Source organism: Salmo trutta, chromosome 14 (genome assembly GCF_901001165.1).
Source record: "Salmo trutta chromosome 14, fSalTru1.1, whole genome shotgun sequence".
In the NCBI taxonomy this organism is placed as follows: Eukaryota; Metazoa; Chordata; class Actinopteri; order Salmoniformes; family Salmonidae; genus Salmo; species Salmo trutta.
The window spans coordinates 15,312,862-15,332,891 of NC_042970.1; the positions used below are offsets into that span (position 1 = coordinate 15,312,862).

General features: G+C 43.8%; 1 protein-coding gene across 7 annotated transcripts in view; it reads right to left on the minus strand.

Moving 5' to 3' along the window:
- The window catches only part of LOC115207482 (voltage-dependent calcium channel subunit alpha-2/delta-2-like), a 267,881-nt gene that overhangs the window by 197,038 nt on the left and 50,813 nt on the right, over nt 1-20,030 (minus strand). For all 7 annotated transcript variants that reach the window (XR_003881017.1, XM_029774577.1, XM_029774579.1 and 4 more), the window contains exon 3: nt 818-934. Coding sequence is in view for 6 of the 7 variants with exons in the window: in XM_029774577.1 (XP_029630437.1) it covers nt 818-934 (117 nt within the window). In the remaining variant the exon portion in view is untranslated. The remainder of the gene's footprint in view (nt 1-817; nt 935-20,030) is intronic.

Genomic DNA, 20,030 nt, shown 5'->3' on the forward strand with positions numbered 1-20,030 from the left:
GTGCTGCTGCTCCAGTTTCAACTGTTCTGCCTGTGGCTAGGGAACCCTGACCTGTTCACCGGACGTGCTACCTTGTCCTGGACCTGCTGTTTTCGACTCTCTGTCTCTTCCGCACCTGCTGCCTCGACCTCTGAATGGTCGGCTATGAAAAGCCAACTGACATTTACTCCTGAGGTTCTGACCTGTTGCACCCTCTACAACCACTGATTATTATTTGACCCTGCTGTTCATCTATGAACGTTTGAACATCTTTGCCATGTTCTGTTATAATCTCCATCCACCACAGCCAGAAGAGGACTGGCCACCCCTCAGAACCTGGTTCCCCTCTAGGTTTCTTCTTAGGTTCCTGCCTTTATCTAACCATGGCGGCAGGTATCCTAGTGGTTAGAGCGACGGGCCAGTAACCGAAAGGTTGCTGGATTGAATCCCTGAGCTGACAAGGAAAAATCTGTCATTCTGCCCCTGATCAAGCCAATTAACAGCCGGGCGCCAAAGACGTGGACGTCGATTAAGGCAGCCCCCTGCACTTCTCTGATTCAGAGGGGTTGGGTTAAATGCGGAAGACACATTTCAGTTGAATGTATTCAGTTGTACAATTGACTAGGTATCCCCCTTGTATTCTAGGGAGTTTTTCCTAGCCACTGTGCTTCTGCATTGTTTGGGGTTTTCTGCTAATGTAAAAAGGGCTTTATAAATACATTTGATTGATTGCAACCCTTTAAGAAGATATGAAACTAACCCCTCCAGCATGTTCCTATATGGAAATAACTCTTTCCCCCTCTGGAACTCTCTAACAGGTGCAGTAGCATCCGCTTACCTCCAGGGCTCTCCTCTTGCTAGTGAGCAGCTTGGCGATGTCTCGTGCCACCCTCTCCACCAGGTCCTTGGGATTGTTCCTCTTGATGTCAAACTGACTCTTCTTCTCATTGTAAATCTACAGAGAGAACACAGGAGTCAAAGTCTGTCAGTTTATGAAGTGGGTCATGAGAGCCACGCAACACTGGCCATTGCTATGCTTTCTATTTTCAACAGAGCACACACTTAGCAGGTCATTTCATGTAGCTGATAGGGCAGAGCTGTCCTTATTGACAGTGCACCCTAACCAGCCGAGGTCTGTGGGGTAATACCAAGCCAGCCACTAAATGCACACACGAGCTAAATGTCCAAGATCCCTTAGTGAAAAGTGATGATGAACATAATAGGGAGAGACAAAGACAGAAGCGTGTGACCAGAAACGAGAACAGGGGCGGAGATAGCCAACCAGAAGCCAGAATCATGACAGATGTTTGTCCACACAGAGAGGCTGTGCACATCTTTATGGGCTCTGACCAAAAGTAGTGCTGCACTATAGGCTATAGAGATATACTGTAGGATGCCATGTCAGACCCAGCCAGAGAAATGGACTCTTCTCCCAGTATCCTCTGTTTCACCTGACTCAGTAGTCCTCAGCAGCAGTTCTGGGTCTGAGCTCTGACAGGCAGACAGGTTCTGTGGTCCACAGCAGGCCACGTCCCTTGGGTTTAAAACTGATCCTGACTGCCATATAAAACACTACACTGTTGTGCAATACGGCACACTTTCACACTGCAAAACCACCCTCACTATGGCTTGGTGGGCTTGTAGAACCCACTCTTAGAAAAAAGGGTTCTAAAAGGATTACCCCTTTTTTATTCTAGGTAGAACCCTTTTTGGTCCTATTTAGAACCCTTTTGGGTTCCATGTAGAAACCTCTGTGGAAAGGGTTCTACATGGAACCAAAAAAGGTTCTACCTGGAACCAAAAAGTGTTCTTCAAAGGGTTCTCCTATGGGGACAGCCGAATAACCCTTTTAGGTTCTAGATAGCACAATTTTTTAAGAGTGTAGGACAAGCCTTTTTTCATGTACAGTTGATGTGATTAGACTACGTACATTGGGGCAGAGTTAGCTATGTGTAATAAGGAGAAAGCAACGTGTGGAAATGTGCTTTACTGATTGATACATTTACATACTCTCTCTTGATTGGTGCATTAATAAAAGTGAAATACAACCACAGAAATCTGATTTACTTCTTCTTGTACTTGCTGAAAAAGTGTGGAAGGGTAATATTTAAGCAATAAGGCCCGAGGAGGTGTGGTATATGGCCAGTATACCACAGCTAAGGGCTTTTCTTAGGCACGACGCAATGCAATGCCACAAACCCCCGAGGTGCCTTATTGCTATTATAAACTGGTTACCAATGTAATTAGAGCAGTAAAAATACCCGTGGTATACGGTCTGATATACCACGGCTGTCAGCCAATCAGCACTCAGGGTTCGAACCCCCCAGTTTATAAATATTTATCATTAATAGGAGCTATTTATATGCTTTGATTTACGTGTTTTGTGTGCAGCGATTAGAAGAGGAAAATGTCAGCCTCCATCACCCATGATCCATCACTGTCAGGCTAAAAGGTGGGTGTGCAGAGAGGCAGCCAGTAAAATCTGAACTCATCATGAGGGGCCACTGTGGCTCGCGGGTCTGCGTACCCACATCCATACCCACACATGCAGTCAGAGCTGACCCTAGCCTTTTTGGGGCCTTAAGTTACATTTTGTTAGGGGCCCCGCCACTTTGCGAGCAAAAGATTGATAGCAGATAGACTTTTTATTTATTTTTCATCTCCTGCAATTCTACACATTTTACCATAGGGTGGAGATAAATGTTTTCAGTTTTTAATATGATATTTGAGTTTAGATAGCCGGCCGCTAAACTAACTTACCAATCAAAAAAAAATATTGGCAGACATGGGCTAATTGAGTGACTGCTGATCCACAAACAGATTTCGAATGGAACCACGGGCCTACAAAAGGGAGGCCAGGCCTGCGGGCCACCAGTTGCTCACTCCTGGCCTATAGTGTCTTGTTGTGTCTGGCTAAATGGTCAAGAAGAGTTTCTATTTCACCTTTATTTAACCAGAAAGTCAGGAGGTGAGAAGAGCTTTTTCCCAGTGGAGATATAAGCATACTGCTGTAGGTGTATGGAAGCAGAAGATATGGACATACTGCTGTAGGTGTATGGAAGCAGAAGATCTGGACATACTGCTGTAGGTGTATGGAAGCAGAAGATCTGGACATACTGCTGTAGGTGTATGGAAGCAGAAGATATGGACATACTGCTGTAGGTTTATGGAAGCAGAAGATCTGGACATACTGCTGTAGGTGTATGGAAACAGAAGATCTGGACATACTGCTGTAGGTGTATGGAAGCAGAAGATATGGACATACTGCTGTAGGTTTATGGAAGCAGAAGATCTGGACATACTGCTGTAGGTGTATGGAAGCAGAAGATCTGGACATACTGCTGTAGGTATATGGAAGCAGAAGATCTGGACATACTGCTGTATGTGTATGGAAGCAGAAGATATGGACATATTGCTGTAGGTGTATGGAAGCAGAAGATATGGACATACTGCTGTAGGTGTATGGAAGCAGAAGATCTGGACATACTGCTGTAGGTGTATGGAAGCAGAAGATATGGACATACTGCTGTAGGTTTATGGAAGCAGAAGATCTGGACATACTGCTGTAGGTGTATGGAAGCAGAAGATCTGGACATACTGCTGTAGGTGTATGGAAGCAGAAGATCTGGACATATTGCTGTAGTTGTATGGAAGCAGAAGATCTGGACATACTGCTGTAGGTGTATGGAAGCAGAAGATATGGACATACTGCTGTAGGTGTATGGAAGCAGAAGATCTGGACATACTGCTGTAGGTGTATGGAAGCAGAAGATCTGGACATACTGCTGTAGGTGTATGGAAGCAGAAGATCTGGAGATATTGCTGTAGGTGTATGGAAGCAGAAGATCTGGACATATTGCTGTAGGTGTATGGAAGCAGAAGATATGGACATACTGCTGTAGGTGTATGGAAGCAGAAGATCTGGACATACTGCTGTAGGTGTATGGAAGCAGAAGATCTGGACATATTGCTGTAGGTTTATGGAAACAGAGGTTTTCTCCTTTATGACGCCTGTATGTGAATGCTGTAGTTTTAAATCAGACAGGTGTTTCTATTCCCCAGATTTTCCTGTGTTTCCTTCATTCCGTACTTCAATTACCCACCCAGGAGAAGTCATTAGCCTGCACTGCATAACTCACCAATGCACTGACACACACAGTGTGTGTGTGTGTCTGTGTGTCTGTGTGTGTGTGTGTGTGTGTGTGTGTGTGTGTGTGTGTGTGTGTGTGTGTGTGTGTGTGTGTGTCCTCAAAGCCACAGACCAATAATCAGGTGAATGTGTATGCATGCACGCACACATGCACACACACACCACACACACACACAAACGCCATTTGAGAGGAGGGCTTTTCTCAAGGTGGAAGAAGTCATTAACACATCATCTTGTTAACCCATGAAAACAAGAGGGAAGTTTTCTCTGCTCCATTGACACACTACAAACCCTGACTCTTTTAAAGTGATGCATTTTCCCAAGTTGATTTAAAAACCACGTCAAATTTGTTTTAAAATCAATATTCATTCTCTAGTCCCTGCCGCTGAATACTTACGTAAATGTGATATTTCAGTTTAAATTTTTTTATTTGCTAACATTTCTAAAAACCTGTTTTTGCTTTGTCATTATGGGGTATTTTGTGTAGATTGATGAGGAGAAAAAAATACACTTTAAACAAAATAGATAGATGAAGGTAGACCTGCATCAGTAGCCTTCGAGATTTCACACTTTATTCTCCTCTTTTTATGAGATATACTGTACATTCATTATATCTACTAGACTGCAGCTAGCACCTTCTTCTGGACAGTCACATACACACTGGGCATTTTGTACCATGTCTTAAGCCTCACTAGACTACCATATCTCTATCTGGATCTATGAGCCAAACCTGTCTGCTGAGTGCTTGTAGTGTACTCCACCTGTAACTCAGCAATAACAGCCCAACACAGACAAATAAAGTGGGATCGTATTTTACTGTGATCGCAGCTCTGACAGATGCTAGCACCATGGAGAGAGAGGAGGGTCCAGGTACTGTATCTCTATGGGGAACACTCGCTAATGAGCAATCCTTGGCTGAAGCTCAAATGGCACCCGATTCCCAATGTAGTGCACTACTAGAAGATTCTAGAAGAACCACACAACCAGTCTGACGACGGCTAGAGCTCTCTACCAGGCATCCAGTTAGACGTAAGTGGAGGTTGGTGGATCATACAGTATTTGGAAATATGTTTGGGATAGGGAAACACTTGGTACCACGACTAAAAATGCTAAATTGAACATATTCAATTGTCTATGAATTTTCTTAGCTAGATATTTGCATACAGTACTGTGTGCAGTTTTCTTATACAGTCATACTGGCATGCTCTCAGCAGCATTCGTTACATTAAAATCCAACCCTTGTCATCACTTGTCATCACTTATTTTTGGATCTATTCAGAAAGGGAAAATTGCATACAGTTGAAATTGTATGTGTATGTATGTCATAGCAGTGTCAGAAGCTCAAATAATGAAATGTGTGATTTGGACTGACTTCACAGTAAAACGACATGACTATCAGTGATGTGACTGAGTCATGTCTATGATGCTCGGACAGTTTCCTGGATATGACTGTAATTAACACAGCAGAGGAGGAAACTGGCAGCTGTGGTGGCTCTGCAGTGTGGATAGGGCCAATGGAGCCGGTTGGTTGCAACACAGGATCTGAAAGAGTTGGCATGCCAATCCAAGCCAATATGCTCACCCTGGCAGTCATGAGAGTGACACACACATGTGTGGTGCACTCACACACGGATGATTAGCTATGATAACCGGTTGCTGTGTGCCAAGCTCAGAGTGTGTGAGTGTAAACACGCAGATGGAGAGTAGGGTGTGGTGACACTCCAGAGAATCTCTGTTAAAACAGGACTCTCTCTGCTCCATCTTTATCCAATCAGAGAGCCACCGTTCTCTGCTTGTCCAATCACAACTCACCATCTCTTCCCCTCTGTGACTCTACTCCCGCTTCCTAAAAAAGAGTTGTCAAAGCTGCAAAATCATTTCAAACACCTCTATGTTCACTATCTCAGAAACCCTCAAATTATTCTGCCATCAACACAGTCTAAATAACTCCAAAGAGAAAAACTATAATAAATAAATGAAAAGGAAAATTATGTTCGACTCCCGCTTTGTTGAAAAAGATAATTGTTTGTTGGGGCCTTTCTGCTGTTTGCTCTGACAGCAGCCTGGCAGGCTGGTGTTATTGTCCCTACGTCTGTGTCTAAGAGACAGGACTGCTTATTGCTCTGTGAAGTCAGCCACAATAGGAGGCATCAGGCTGGTGCCGGCTGAGGGTGACAGAGACAGATGCCACATCATTAAGGAATATTAGAGGGCTCTACCGAGCAGACCGAGCCAGCATCCACAGGCCCCGGGAACAGTTCAATAAGGAAGAACACAGGCAGGGAGAAATAACGTCACGACACGGTACCACACAGCAGCCCCCCAGAGGAGCTCCATAAGACACAACAAACCAGGACCGACCGTCAAAGTTCAGTAAGACTGAGAAGACAGAACAGTCAGGGATGGCTGGCACTGGAGGCACGACCCTCCAGAGGATTTTAGTGAGACAGAACAGTCAGGGATGGCTGGCACTGGAGGCACGACCCTCCAGAGGATTTTAGTGAGACAGAACAGTCAGGGATGGCTGGCACTGGAAGCACGACCCTCCAGAGGATTTTAGTGAGACAGAACAGTCAGGGATGGCTGGCACTGGAGGCACGACCATCCAGAGGATTTTAGTGAGACAGAACAGGAGAGTTGACTGCTATGGTGGCTGGCCCTAATGTGTCATTCAGAGTGTTCTGCTTTGATGTTGAGTTGGGGGGGGGGCACTGTCACAAAAAACCTTACAAGTATGTAAGTGCACAGAGAAAACATCACAAAAAAACATACATGGTAATATTACATATAAATACTGTAGGCCTAGCCACTCTGCCACTAAAGTATTGTCTAACTCAACAGTGATCCAAACCAGAGTGATCAACTGCAAAGCTACTGGTTCACTGAGTCAAACAGCCTGAGCATGATGCATCACAGGAAACAAAAGCTAAATATTTACACACTAGCCCTGAGGGAGAGGCTTATATTAGAGACACAGAGAGAGAGAATGAGAGAGAGAGAACGAGAAAGAGAGAGAGAACGAGAGAGAACGAGAGAGAATGAGAGAGATATATGAGGAGAGAGAGAGATATATGAAGAGATAGAGGGAGAGAGAGACAGAGAACATGATGTGTAACATGATCAGAGGGACTGTCAGCCAGGATAAACAAAGTACACAAGTCACACACTCACACACACACTTACATGCACACTTACATGCACACACACATAAATACACAGACACACACACACAGACACACACACACACACACACACACACACACACACACACACACACACACACACACACACACACACACACACACACACACACACACACGTACCATAATGTGAGTGTGAATGAGCTCTGGCAGGTATCAGTCAGATAGGTATGCAGGGAGCTCTCCTATCATTACACTCAGTACAGTACCAGTCAGGTAGTGTTAGAGGCTGTTCAGTACAGTACCAGTCAGGTAGTGTTAGAGGCTGTTCAGTACAGTACCAGTCAGGTAGTGTTAGAGGCTGTTCAGTACAGTACCAGTCAGGTAGTGTTAGAGGCTGTTCAGTACAGTACCAGTCAGGTAGTGTTAGAGGCTGTTCAGTACAGTACCAGTCAGGTAGTGTTAGAGGTTGTTCAGTACAGTACCAGTCAGGTAGTGTTAGAGGCTGTTCAGTACAGTACCAGTCAGGTAGTGTTAGAGGCTGTTCAGTACAGTACCAGTCAGGTAGTGTTAGAGGTTGTTCAGGCCAGATGGACAGATGGACCAGCAAACACTTACTGTAACTACTCTATGGCTCTTCATTCATTGATCACTTCAGCAAAATAAAAAGGTCATAGAGATTAACATACAGTATTCAACTCACCATACTCGCCCACAGCCAGCCAGTCAGCCGGACAGTTACTTACTCCCAGACAGACAGAAAAAGGTATAAACACCTTATTTTGAAAGAGTAGCCAGAGAGAGAGGGGAGAGAGCGAGAGAGTAGAGAGAGGAGAGAGAGCAAGAGAGGAGAGCGAGAGAGAGAGAGATAAAGAGAGAGAGAGAAAGAGATAAAGAGAGAGAGAGAAATATGGAGCAGCAGTCTCCTCCTCTCCTCTCTTCACCATCCTTTCTCAGGTTATTGGTTATTCAGACAGAGATAAACGACACTCTTTTTATTAACTTGCTGATGGTACGGAATATTTATTTTTCACCCAGTAGATTTTCTCAAATAGACAGCAACAGAATATGCTCTATAATTCTTTCATCCCCCTCTTCCCTCCCGCTCTCTCAGCATCCCACTCTTCATCTTTCTCTCTCGCTTATTCCCTCCCAACCCAGCATTTCATTTAAACAGCAGCCCATACACAGTCATGCTAATGGGCAGCCAGAAACCATATCCAACACACAATCATACAAATGTAATCTTCCATCCTATCACATTAGACCACAGTGGCCGCAGCATAGTAAAGCGCCCTAGTGTGTGTGTGTGTGTGTGTGTGTGTGTGTGTGTGTGTGTGTGTGTGTGTGTGTGTGTGTGTGTGTGTGTGTGTGTGTGTGTGTGTCACACTCAGCCCTGCTGAGGAGGAGACATGGCCCTGGGGAGCTCTCTGTTTGGCGTCTCCTCCACTTCCTGCTCATCTCCCTGATTACTGCTCCACTTCCACACCACTGATGAAGGCTGGCACCTGTCCATCACCCTGACTGAACGCTCACATCTCAACGCTGCTACTATCGACACAACGAGCCTTGCTCATCACTCGCTTCCTCTATCTATCACTCTGTCCCATCGCTTGTTTCCTCTATCACCCTGTCTCTGTCTGGACTCTCCTCCTGTCTTCACTATCTCATCTGGTCTCCTCCCTGTCATTATCTGGATGTACTGTTTTCATCTGACTGGTTTCTGACTAGGCTGTCATTATCTGGATGTACTGTTTTCATCTGACTGGTTTCTGACCAGGCTGTCATTATCTGGCCACAGTGACCAAGGCTGCATCTTTTTCCAATAAAGTGCACTACTTTTGACCAGAGCCCATATGGGAATAGTGTGCCATTTGAAAGGCAGCCCATGATCTGTCCTTCTGCTGTTACAGTATGTCCCAGTAGCAGGATGGTCTCCAACAGAATGTTTGAACTCTCTCCTCTCTGAGTTCCCATCCTGGGTCTGTCTTGGTAACCTTTCCATTCCCATAACCCCTGAGCAGGTTTAAACATTTTGCTATAATATAGCACTCACTGCAAATTAAAGTAGCTGTAATCCTTAATCTCCATAGTACGTTCCCCTCTGAAAAAAACATCAGGAAATACAAGATAAGTAATGAGATGAAAGTAAGCAGTTAACAATGGAACAAAAAATGGATTGGCTGAATTTTGGGAGCGGGGATTTTATAGCTAGTGGTATTATAAAACTGGGAGAGGAGGTCAGCAGAGTAACGTTATGTAACTGAGCTGGGGGAATACTGTGCTGTTAGGAGGATTCACAATACCACAATAACAGCCTTACACTCCATGCCCTAAAATACTTCAAACCACATATTACACGTTCATAAGCATATTACACATTCACATTATGTTAAATTATTGCTGGTTAATTTGTGTCCTTTTAATCCATGAGTAATGACCATGAATATAGAACTAGAAAATTGTTTGTTCATATAATACATTCACTGTTCAGTGGAGGTCTGACATCATAAGCCTGGCACCCACCTGATTGACAGTTATTATGGCAGCCATTTTGTGCTGCCACTGCCACACTCAGCCTAAATCTCACTGTTCACAAAGGAGGGTGAGAGAAGGGACATTTCTGAGACAATTTAACACAGAGCGGATTACTTCCAAATACCCCAGAGTGAACATTTAACCCCTGTGCCTTTCGTAAAGTGACACAGGGATTTTGACTGACTCAGGGACTTCTTTCACCTCCCATCGGGGGGAGGGAGAGAAAAGAGAGAGAGGGAGAGAGAAGAGAGAGGGAGAGACCGCTACAGTATAATGTCCTGTAGGGTTGCCCTTGGTTGTACCTCGGCTCCACCCCCTTCCCCTCCTCCAGACTGCAGCGTGTGTGGCTGTCTGCTGGGGCTGACAGAGAGCAGTAAGTAATTACACACAGAGCTAGGCCTAATTACACCACGACGGCTCCCCATGTAACCTGCCAACAGGGTCACTGCTCTTAAAAGTGATGGCATTACAGGACCAGCCACACAGACCAGGCACAGGAGATAAGGAGTTTTAACACGCCATGCTAATATGTGTACTACTATAGTATGTGTATAGACTACGTTCCTTTTTCTGTCTAAGGGGAAGTAGAGATAAGCTATAGACACCCACATAACCTTCCAATAGAGATGTCTACCACCACCAACCCCTGGTTCTCTAGCCACCCCTTGCCTGCCGATGGCAGAGTGACACAGTAAACTGGACAAGTTCACACTGAGAGGAGATAATATCTCCAAATTGAACACAGGGCCACTTTTACACCTCGCCAGACAGTCCCCCTTCAAACTGACTGTTTCCATGGAAACTTGGCACTTAATGACCGATAACAGAAAACAACCTGAAAAAGAGAGAGAGAGAATAGATAGGGAGAACGAGAGGAGAGAGAGAGTAGAGCGAGAGCGAGAGCGAGATTGAGAGAGCGAGAGAGAGAGAGAGAGAGAGAGAGAGAGAGAGAGAGAGAGAGAGAGAGAGGGAGGGAGGGAGGGAGGGAGGGAGAGAGAGAGAGAGAGAGAGTTTTGAGTTTTAACACAAATAGTATTAACACAAATATTGGCGCACTGCCTTTTTAGAAATTGCACAACAAATGTGTCCTTCTTAAATAAACATACATCAATACATTAAATAAAAAAATATTTACATTCAACTTATTACATCAACAAAAAACAGTGAAAAATTGTTTCTCTTATATTACAAAAAGGGCATCCATCTCTAATATCTGAATTAATGACATACAAAAACATTAACTGCAATGATACCATGCAACACCCTCCATTGCATGTCACCAGTACCCTTTTATAACGGTGGCTTGTACAGTGCTCTCCATGCTGGCTTTACCTTGTCATCAAGGCCCAGTTTTACCCTTCAAGGAGTGTCTTTTCTATTTTTCAATTTATCTTTATTTAAAACCTTGACACACCCCCTATATAACTCCTTCCCATTCACCTCATCCAAACCCACCTCTTCCAACCCTCTCAAATCCAGTAATAAAGCCTTTCTGTCTGACTCTGGGATATTGGGTGTAATCCCTAGTCTGGAAAATGGGGCGTCTTCATCTGGTGCCTTTGTGTAGTAACTCGTGATGATAATCCACTCTTCTGCTGACAGAGCCTTCCTGCAACTTTCCAGAAGTTGTCCGACAATCCTTTCCAACCTCACCCCCAATGTTCAGCCACCCGTCCTCCATCCATTAATGTGGGCCCAGACATGTCCATTAACTCCTTAGGGTGATGATTTTGCCCTTCACCAGCATTTTGAGAAATGTGGAACAGCTTCAGTTGTACAATCCAGTCTTGCCCCAGACACCAGAGGTTCCTCCAGCAGCCAATGCACTGACTCAGCCAAAAATAAAGCCTTCTTTAACTCTAATGCCCCTACCTTCTGTAATACCAGACCTGCCACCCCTCTCCACACCACATTTTTCGGTCCATAAAGCAACCTTTGTATAAACTGAAACCGGAAAGCAGCAGCCCTACTAACAAGATGTACAAGTCCCTGTCCCCCCTCCTCTTTTGACAAATACAAAACACTATGTGGAACCCAATGATATTTATCCCCCAAAATATCTACAATAATTGCCTGTATCTCGGCCAGAAGGCCTGACTGTGGCTCTAAACATGCCAACCGATGCCACAGTGCAGAGACAACCACATTATTAACAATAATAGTGGCTCCCTGTATGACATACGAGATAACAACCAACGCCATCTCCTCATCCTCCCTCCACTATTTCAACCACCCCAATCCAATTTATGTTCCATTGTCCCCTCATCCCCTAGCTACACTCCAAGATACTTGGAACCTCCCTTACACCATCCCAACTCCCCTGGCAAAGTCATGGTCCTTCCAGACCATTTCCCAATCTGTAAAGCACAACTTTTTTTCCAATTTACCTTTGCGGAGGATATTCCCTTAAACCGATCAACTATGAGACTCAAACTATTCACCTCCGCTTGATTTTTCACCAAAATAACTACATCATCAGCATAGGCTGAGAGACGAATAGGAGGAATATCCCTTGAAAGGTACACCCCTTCAATGCGACTTCTTATGCTATTTAGTAGTGGCTCTATAGCGATGGCATACAACATTACAGACAACGAACACCCCTGCCTAATTCCTCTACACACTTTAAAAGGAGCACTCAAGCCACCGTTAACTTTCAATACACTTTCAATGTCACCATTTATCACCCTGATCATGGCAATAAAACCAGAACTGAAACCAAAAGCCTCCAAAGTGGCCCCAGAGGTATTGATGTTCAACTCGGTCAAATGCCTTTTCCTGATCAATTGAAATTAGACCAGCATCCAACCCAATAGCCCTAGAGACGTCCAAAAAATCCAGAATCAGGGAAATGTTATCACCTATCTGCCTGCCGGGAACACAGTAGGACTGGTCCGTATGATTTGCCCCATGACCTCCCTCAGCCTGTTGGACAAAGCCTTGGACAGGATCTTATAATCAGTGCACATTAAGGCCACCGGCCTCCAGTTCTTCACCTCCATAGGATCACCCTTTTTGGGCAGTAGGGTGAGGACAGCCTTTCTACAGCTTAGTACCCCTTCGGTAACCCTTCGGTCAAACTATCATTAACTACTGCTAGCCAATCCTCTCCCAACATAGCCCAAAAATACTTTAAAAAGTAAACAGGAAGCCCATCAATGACCGGTGCCCATCCATTTTCCATGCCTTTTTATGCAGTGTATAGCTCCTGCGAAGACAATGGTTGCTCTAGTTCAACCTGAGCTTCTGCAGCCACCTGTGGGAGCCCACCAAGGAACTGCTGTGTCACTGTTTTATCCTCTTTGTACTCACACTTGTAGAGCTCAGCATAGAACTCTACTGCCCTCTTTCTAATTTCACTTGGGCTAGTGAGCTCCTGTCCAACAGCTGATTTGAGGCTATGATTAATTATTCTTTGTCCATTCTTTTTCTCTAAACCGAAGACAAATTTGGATGAGGCATCCATTTCAGAGATTCCCTGAAACTTACTTCTCACCAATGCCCCCTGTGCTCTGATACACAGCAGTTCTGCCAATGAGGCTTTTTTCCTCTTGAGTGCCTGAATATGGCCTCAATCTCCTGTGGTCTAAACTAATGTCAGAAGTTCCACTATTTAAAACTCTAGGGCATTCATTGATCTGGTGATATCTCTGGTGATATTCATCGTGTATTGATTACAGAATTGTTGAATCTGGATTTTCCCTATATCCCACCCCTGTTGAAGAGATACAAAACTGTCCTTTTCAGACCTCCACCTCTCCCAGAAAAAACTAAAACATTTCCTGAAGTGAGGATCACTCAATAAAGTTATATTAAAATGCCAGTATGCACTTTTGTGACAGAGAGAGAGAGAGAGAGAGAGAGAGAGAGAGAGAGAGAGAGAGAACGAGAGTCAGAGAGAGAGTAGAGAGAGGGTCAGAGAGAGAGTCAGAGAGAGAGTCAGAGAGAGAGAGAGAGAGAGAGGGAGATCCTGCGGAACAAAAGAAGCAATTTAGTATCGGAGGACAGTGTGAAGCCCGATTATGTTGTCAGTGTAAATGATCATTAATTTCCCTCTGTCCAGCTGGGCCAGATTAATGCTGCTGTGAAGACAGAGAGAGGATTTAACCACTTCACTGGGCACCCCCGCAACAACCACCATGTTCAGTCAATAACACTGCACCCGGACCGCACCATCCTCCATGTGAGGGGACATGCCTCTCAGTCGGAGTATAGCCACCATCAATACTTCCTTTTTCATTAAAGACAGTTTGCACGCTGAGCTCTAGTCAAAATTGTGAAACAGCAATGCAATAATGCAACCATCAACAATAATCAACATGTGTGGTTGATAAGTTTCCAGTTCCATTTTAGTAAACAACACAGTGAACAGGATGTATTGCTGTGGCTTGTGGAACATTATTTCTCCAATGGTCCCTGCCCATCCTCTCCCATCCACACCTAGAGTCCAGGCTATGGATCAGTCACATGGAAGTATATAAACAAACCTAATGATTATTGTACAGGTGACCCGAGTGAAGTAGCTGCTCCCTACACTCCCAGAGTAACTCCAACCCAGACTTCTGACACCTCCTATTCAAGTTCAGTGAGCAGAGGAGGATGCTGTGTAATTGTATGGATGAAGGGACGGCCAGTTTCCACATAGCTGGGCCCAATCACTCCCAGCAGGACCCAACTGGCTGTCTAGCCACTGAAAGCCAAACATTTGAATGCTCTTAACTCTCTGATCATTTACAACAGCAACCAATTACACATCCATTAATTATGTGAACACAAAGGCTGGTAGGAAACAGAGGTGCTCAACAGATCAGGTTCATTAGTGAAAACATCACAGAACTTTATGACTCAAAACAACAACACGCCTCAATGGTTACTCCCTAACCACAGAATAGAGAAAACTGGCTCTAACCAGAATAGAAAGAGGAGTGGCAGGCCCCGGTCCACAACTGAGCAAGAGGACAAGTGCATTAGAGTGTCTAGTTTGAGAAACAGGTGCAACGTGGCGTTGGTGGATGGAGCAAGACATGATGTCCCAGATGTGCTCAATTGGATTCAGGTCTGGGGAATGGGCGGGCCAGTCCATAGCATCAATGCCTTCCTCTTGCAGGAACTGCTGACACACTCCAGCCACATGAGGTCTAGCATTGTCTTGCATTAGGAGGAACCCAGGGCCAACCGCACCAGCACAAGGGGTCTGAGGATCTCATCTCGGTACCTAATGGCAGTCAGGCTACCTCTGGCGAGCACATGGAGGGCTGTGCGGCCCCCCAAAGAAATGCCACCCCACACCATGACTGACCCACCGCCAAACCTGTCATGCTGGAGGATGTTGCAGGCAGCAGAACGTTCTCCACGGCGTCTCCAGACTCTGTCACGTCTGTCACATGTGCTCAGTGTGAACTTGCTTTCATCTGTGAAGAGCACAGGGCGCCAGTGGTGAATTTGCCAATCTTGGTGTTCTCTGGCAAATGCCAAACGTCCTGCACGGTGTTGGGCTGTAAGCACAACCCCCACCTGTGGACGTCGGGCCCTCATACCACCCTCATGGAGTCTGTTTCTGACCGTTTGAGCAGACACATGCACATTTGTGGCCTGCTGGAGGTCATTTTGCAGGGCTCTGGCAGTGCTCCTCCTGCTCCTCCTTGCACAAAGGCGGAGGTAGCGGTCCTGCTGCTGGGTTGTTTCCCTCCTACGGCCTCCTCCACATCTCCTGATGTACTGGCCTGTCTCCTGGTAGCGCCTCCATGCTCTGGACACTACGCTGACAAACACAGCAAACCTTCTTGCCACAGCTCGCATTGATGTGCCATCCTGGATGAGCTGCACTACCTGAGCCACTTGTGTGGGTTGTAGACTCCGTCTCATGCTACCACTAGAGTGAAAGCACCGCCAGCATTCAAAAGTGACCAAAACATCAGCCAGGAAGCATAGGAACTGATAAGTGGTCTGTGGTCACCACCTGCAGAACCACTCCTTTATTGGGGGTGTCTTGCTAATTGCCTATAATTTCCACCTGTTGTCTATTCCATTTGCAATACAGCATGTGAAATTTATTGTCAATCAGTGTTGCTTCCTAAGTGGACAGTTTGATTTCACAGAAGTGTGATTGACTTGGAGTTACATTGTGTTGTTTAAGTGTTCCCTTTATTTTTTTGAGCAGTATAGATATTCCATTAAAAATCAGCCGTTTCCAGCTACAATAGTCTTTTATGTCTACACTGTATTTATGATACATTTTATGTTATTTTAATGGGCAAAAAATTAGATTTTCTTTCAAAAACAAGGACATTTCTAAGTGACCCCTAACTTTTGAACTGTAGTGTATGTAAATAAGGTATCTGTTTTTTAACTTTAATGAATTTGTAAAAATTCTAAAAACCTGTTTTTGCTTTGTCATTATGGGGTATTGTGTGTAGATTGCTGAGGATTTTTTATTTATTTAATCATTTTTAGAATGAGGCTGTAACATAACAAAATGTGGAAATAGTCAAGGGATCTGAATACTTTCCCGAAGGCACTGTAGCTGCCTGGTGGCTCCTGGCCCCAACAATTGGACTGAGGGCTGTGTGTGGACACCAATATCCATAAAGAAAACAGGACATTTACAGGAAGTTAGAGCTTTTTATTTCTATAAAAAGAAATAAAAACATACAATTAAAATAAAGTCTGTGATGTGGGTATGCTTTGTTAGTTGCATTCAATTAATTCATCATCCAACGTGAGTGAAAGCATGATGTAAAGAAAGTGTCTGTCATGGATATCTGGTGCCCACAGCCTCATGGTAATAAGGTAACTTGTTAAGAGAATAGAACTGAGTGTGGTATTATTCCAGGCTTTCAGACCCCTTTGTTAGTCTGACAATCCTGAAGGCTGACCAAAACCCTCTAATTTGAGCAGCAATATCTCCAGCCATATTGTTTGAATGGAAAATTCCCTGAGTTTAGTAGAGAGACAGACGGGTTGGAAGAACAGTACATTCAATAAAAGCCCGAAGAGAGGACCTCAATACAAAATGTGTGTGGATTAAATGAAGACAACATCAAAAAGACAGGCCTGTCAATCAGAATTTGTACAACTTATCTTTGATGGTGTAACAATCAATGTCTTGAACCACAGCAGCTCTTTGAAAAGCTCCACAAACGCGCCGCTAAACCGGGGATCAATGGTGGGGCATGGTTACTATGTTATGACAGGACACACACACACACTGGAGCTGAATAGCTGCTTTCCGCTCGGCATGGTTACTATGTTATGACAGGACACACACACACACTGGAGCTGAATAGCTGCTTTCCGCTCGTAAAAATACAAACAAAAAAACTGTTAAGTACTTTTCCCTGTAACCAACCACACGCATACACACACACAGCATAAGGAAAATGATGATCAGTTGACAATAGCGTGACGCCGACAACGCCAAAGTCGGGGGTTCAATTTCCACGGGGGAATGTGTGAAGGAATATAAAAAAGTAGGTCTAGAAATAATGTTTGTTACATCACACGTGTGTGTGTGTGTGTGAGTGTGTGTGTGTGTGTGTGTGTACAACGGCAGTAAAAAATGATCCTCTTATAGCCTACAAGGTTTCTGCTTTAGTGCACAATTTTCTAACGCTACATAAGGCAGACATTTCATAACATACTAATTCTCCAAGCTATACTGTAAGTTTCAATTTCCACTGTACTGAGCCCGTCTCACAAGGTCGGTGTGTCTGAGAGAGACATGAACACTACTACACAACTGGAATTTATTTACTTCACAAGGTCGGTGTGTCTGAGAGAGACATGAACACTACTACACAACTGGAATTTATTTACTTCTCATATTTCTTTTTTTTAGCTCCAGCATCAAGAAACTGTTGCACATTTATTTACATAGAAAAATATGAATAGAAATCATTCAAAAGCGCAAGTTGTCTTTTAAAAAGGGGAACATGCAGGACCACTGACAACAACACAACTAACCAGCAAGTTTTATGAAGAACACAAAATTATTTATAGCCTGAGATGACAGTAATGTGATGAAAGCAACATTAATGTATGTACAGAGTTGACCTAAACCATATTATAAACTGTGTGGTTCGAGCACTGAATTCTGATTGGCTGACAGCCGGTGTATATCAGACCGTATCCCACGGGTATGACAAAACATTTATATTTACTGCTCTAATTACGTTGGTAACCAGTTTATAATAGCAATAAGGCACCTTGGGGGTTTGTGATATATGGCCAATATACCCTGGCTAATGGCTGAATGCAGGCACTCCGCGTTGCTTCGTGCATAAGAACAGCACTTAGCCGTGGTATATTGGCCATATAGCACACCCTTTCGGGCCTTATTGCTTAAGTAGACAACTCACCCAGCAAGTCAAAGCCAATTTAAAGCTGTTCACTGCTCATTTAAACACTACAGAGACTCTATATATTTTCACACATGCCTTTGGAGGCACACTCGGTACCGATAATCCCTGTATATAGCCTTGTTATTGTTATTTTATTGTGTTACTTTTTTTATATTTTACTTTAGTTTATTTTGTAAATATTTTCTTAACCCTATTTTCTTAAAAACTGCATTGTTGGTTAAGGACTTGTAAGTCAGTATTTCACGGTAAGGTCTACACCTGATGTATTCGGCGCATGTGACAAATAAAATGTTATTTGATTTGACACCACATCTTAACATTAAAGGTCCAATGCAGATGATTTTATCTCAATATCAAATCATTTCTGGATAACAATATGTACCTTAATGTGATTCTTTTTATAACAATTGTAAAATAAAATACAAAAATAGCATCATAGCAATTTCTGGGGAGGCGTGGGGAGGCGAAAAGTGAAAATTAGCTATTATTGGCAGAGAGGTTTGGAACTTGCATTCTTAAATAATAGTCTATTAACTAATTTACATCTGGTGATGTCACCAAGCAGGCCTAAACTCCATCTCACCAAACAGGCTGAAATTTCAGGCGGTCTTTTCAAACAGTTCTAACACTAAAATTATCATCATTTTCACAATTTAACAGAAATATTCCAACCTTATAGTGTGGAAATATATATAAAACACAGGAAAATTACTGGGCCTTTAAAGTCACACACTGGCAAGTGACTAAAAGCATTGTAAACATCTTCCTCACTAAAAAAGAAAGACAGACCTTAAGGGGTGTGTGCGTCTCATTTTGACTGGTTTGGATGGTAGTGCTGTGGCTAAATTCCACTGAATGTAACATTACAGATCCCTGGAGGCTAGCCACAGCCTACATCATGAGCAAGATGGTCTTCCTCCAACCTCACCCACCTACACTGCCCAAATAATACACATCACAACGCAGTCCCACACACACACACACACATACACCCACCCACCCACACACACACCCACACACACACACACCCACATACACCCACCCACCCACACACACACACACACACACACACACACACACACACACAGAGATGCACATTACATTATACAGCTCAATCAGTGCTCAGTTGTATCTGTTAATACTCCTCTTTTCATTGTTAAATCCCATCCAATGCAAACAGCTTTATCCCTTAACTGGGCAGTGCAGTCATTTTTATCTGGAGCAACAGTGCGTGCACATAAACACACACAAACAAACACACATACACACACACACACACACACACACACACACACACACATAAATACACACACACACACACACACAAATACACACACACATAAACACACACACACACAAACAGACATACACACACACACAAATACACATACAGACACACACACAGAGGCACAATGTTCAAACACACACTAAGCAGTTCAGGTCGGTACAGCTGAATAATTAATATAAGGAGAATTTAAGAACACTATACTGTAGGCTTCATTACAGACAGACCCAGTCACATGGTACATCGGCTACAGCCCTAAAGCATGGTACACGCACAGCCTTTTCCTCTAACCAACACGGGTGGAGATTAGCTATGTTCGAATAATCATACTAACCACACTAACCGTACTATTTGTGACGTGAATTGAGTATATAGTATATGCTTATTGGTCATAGTATGGATATACAGTGGCAAGGAAAGTATGTGAACCCTTTGGAATTACCTGGATTTCTGCATAAGTTGGTCATCAAATTTGATCTGTGTGCTTAAACTAATATCACACACATTTTTGTATTTATCTTGTCTATATTGGATACATAATTTAAACATTCACAGTGTAGGATGGAAAACGTATGTGA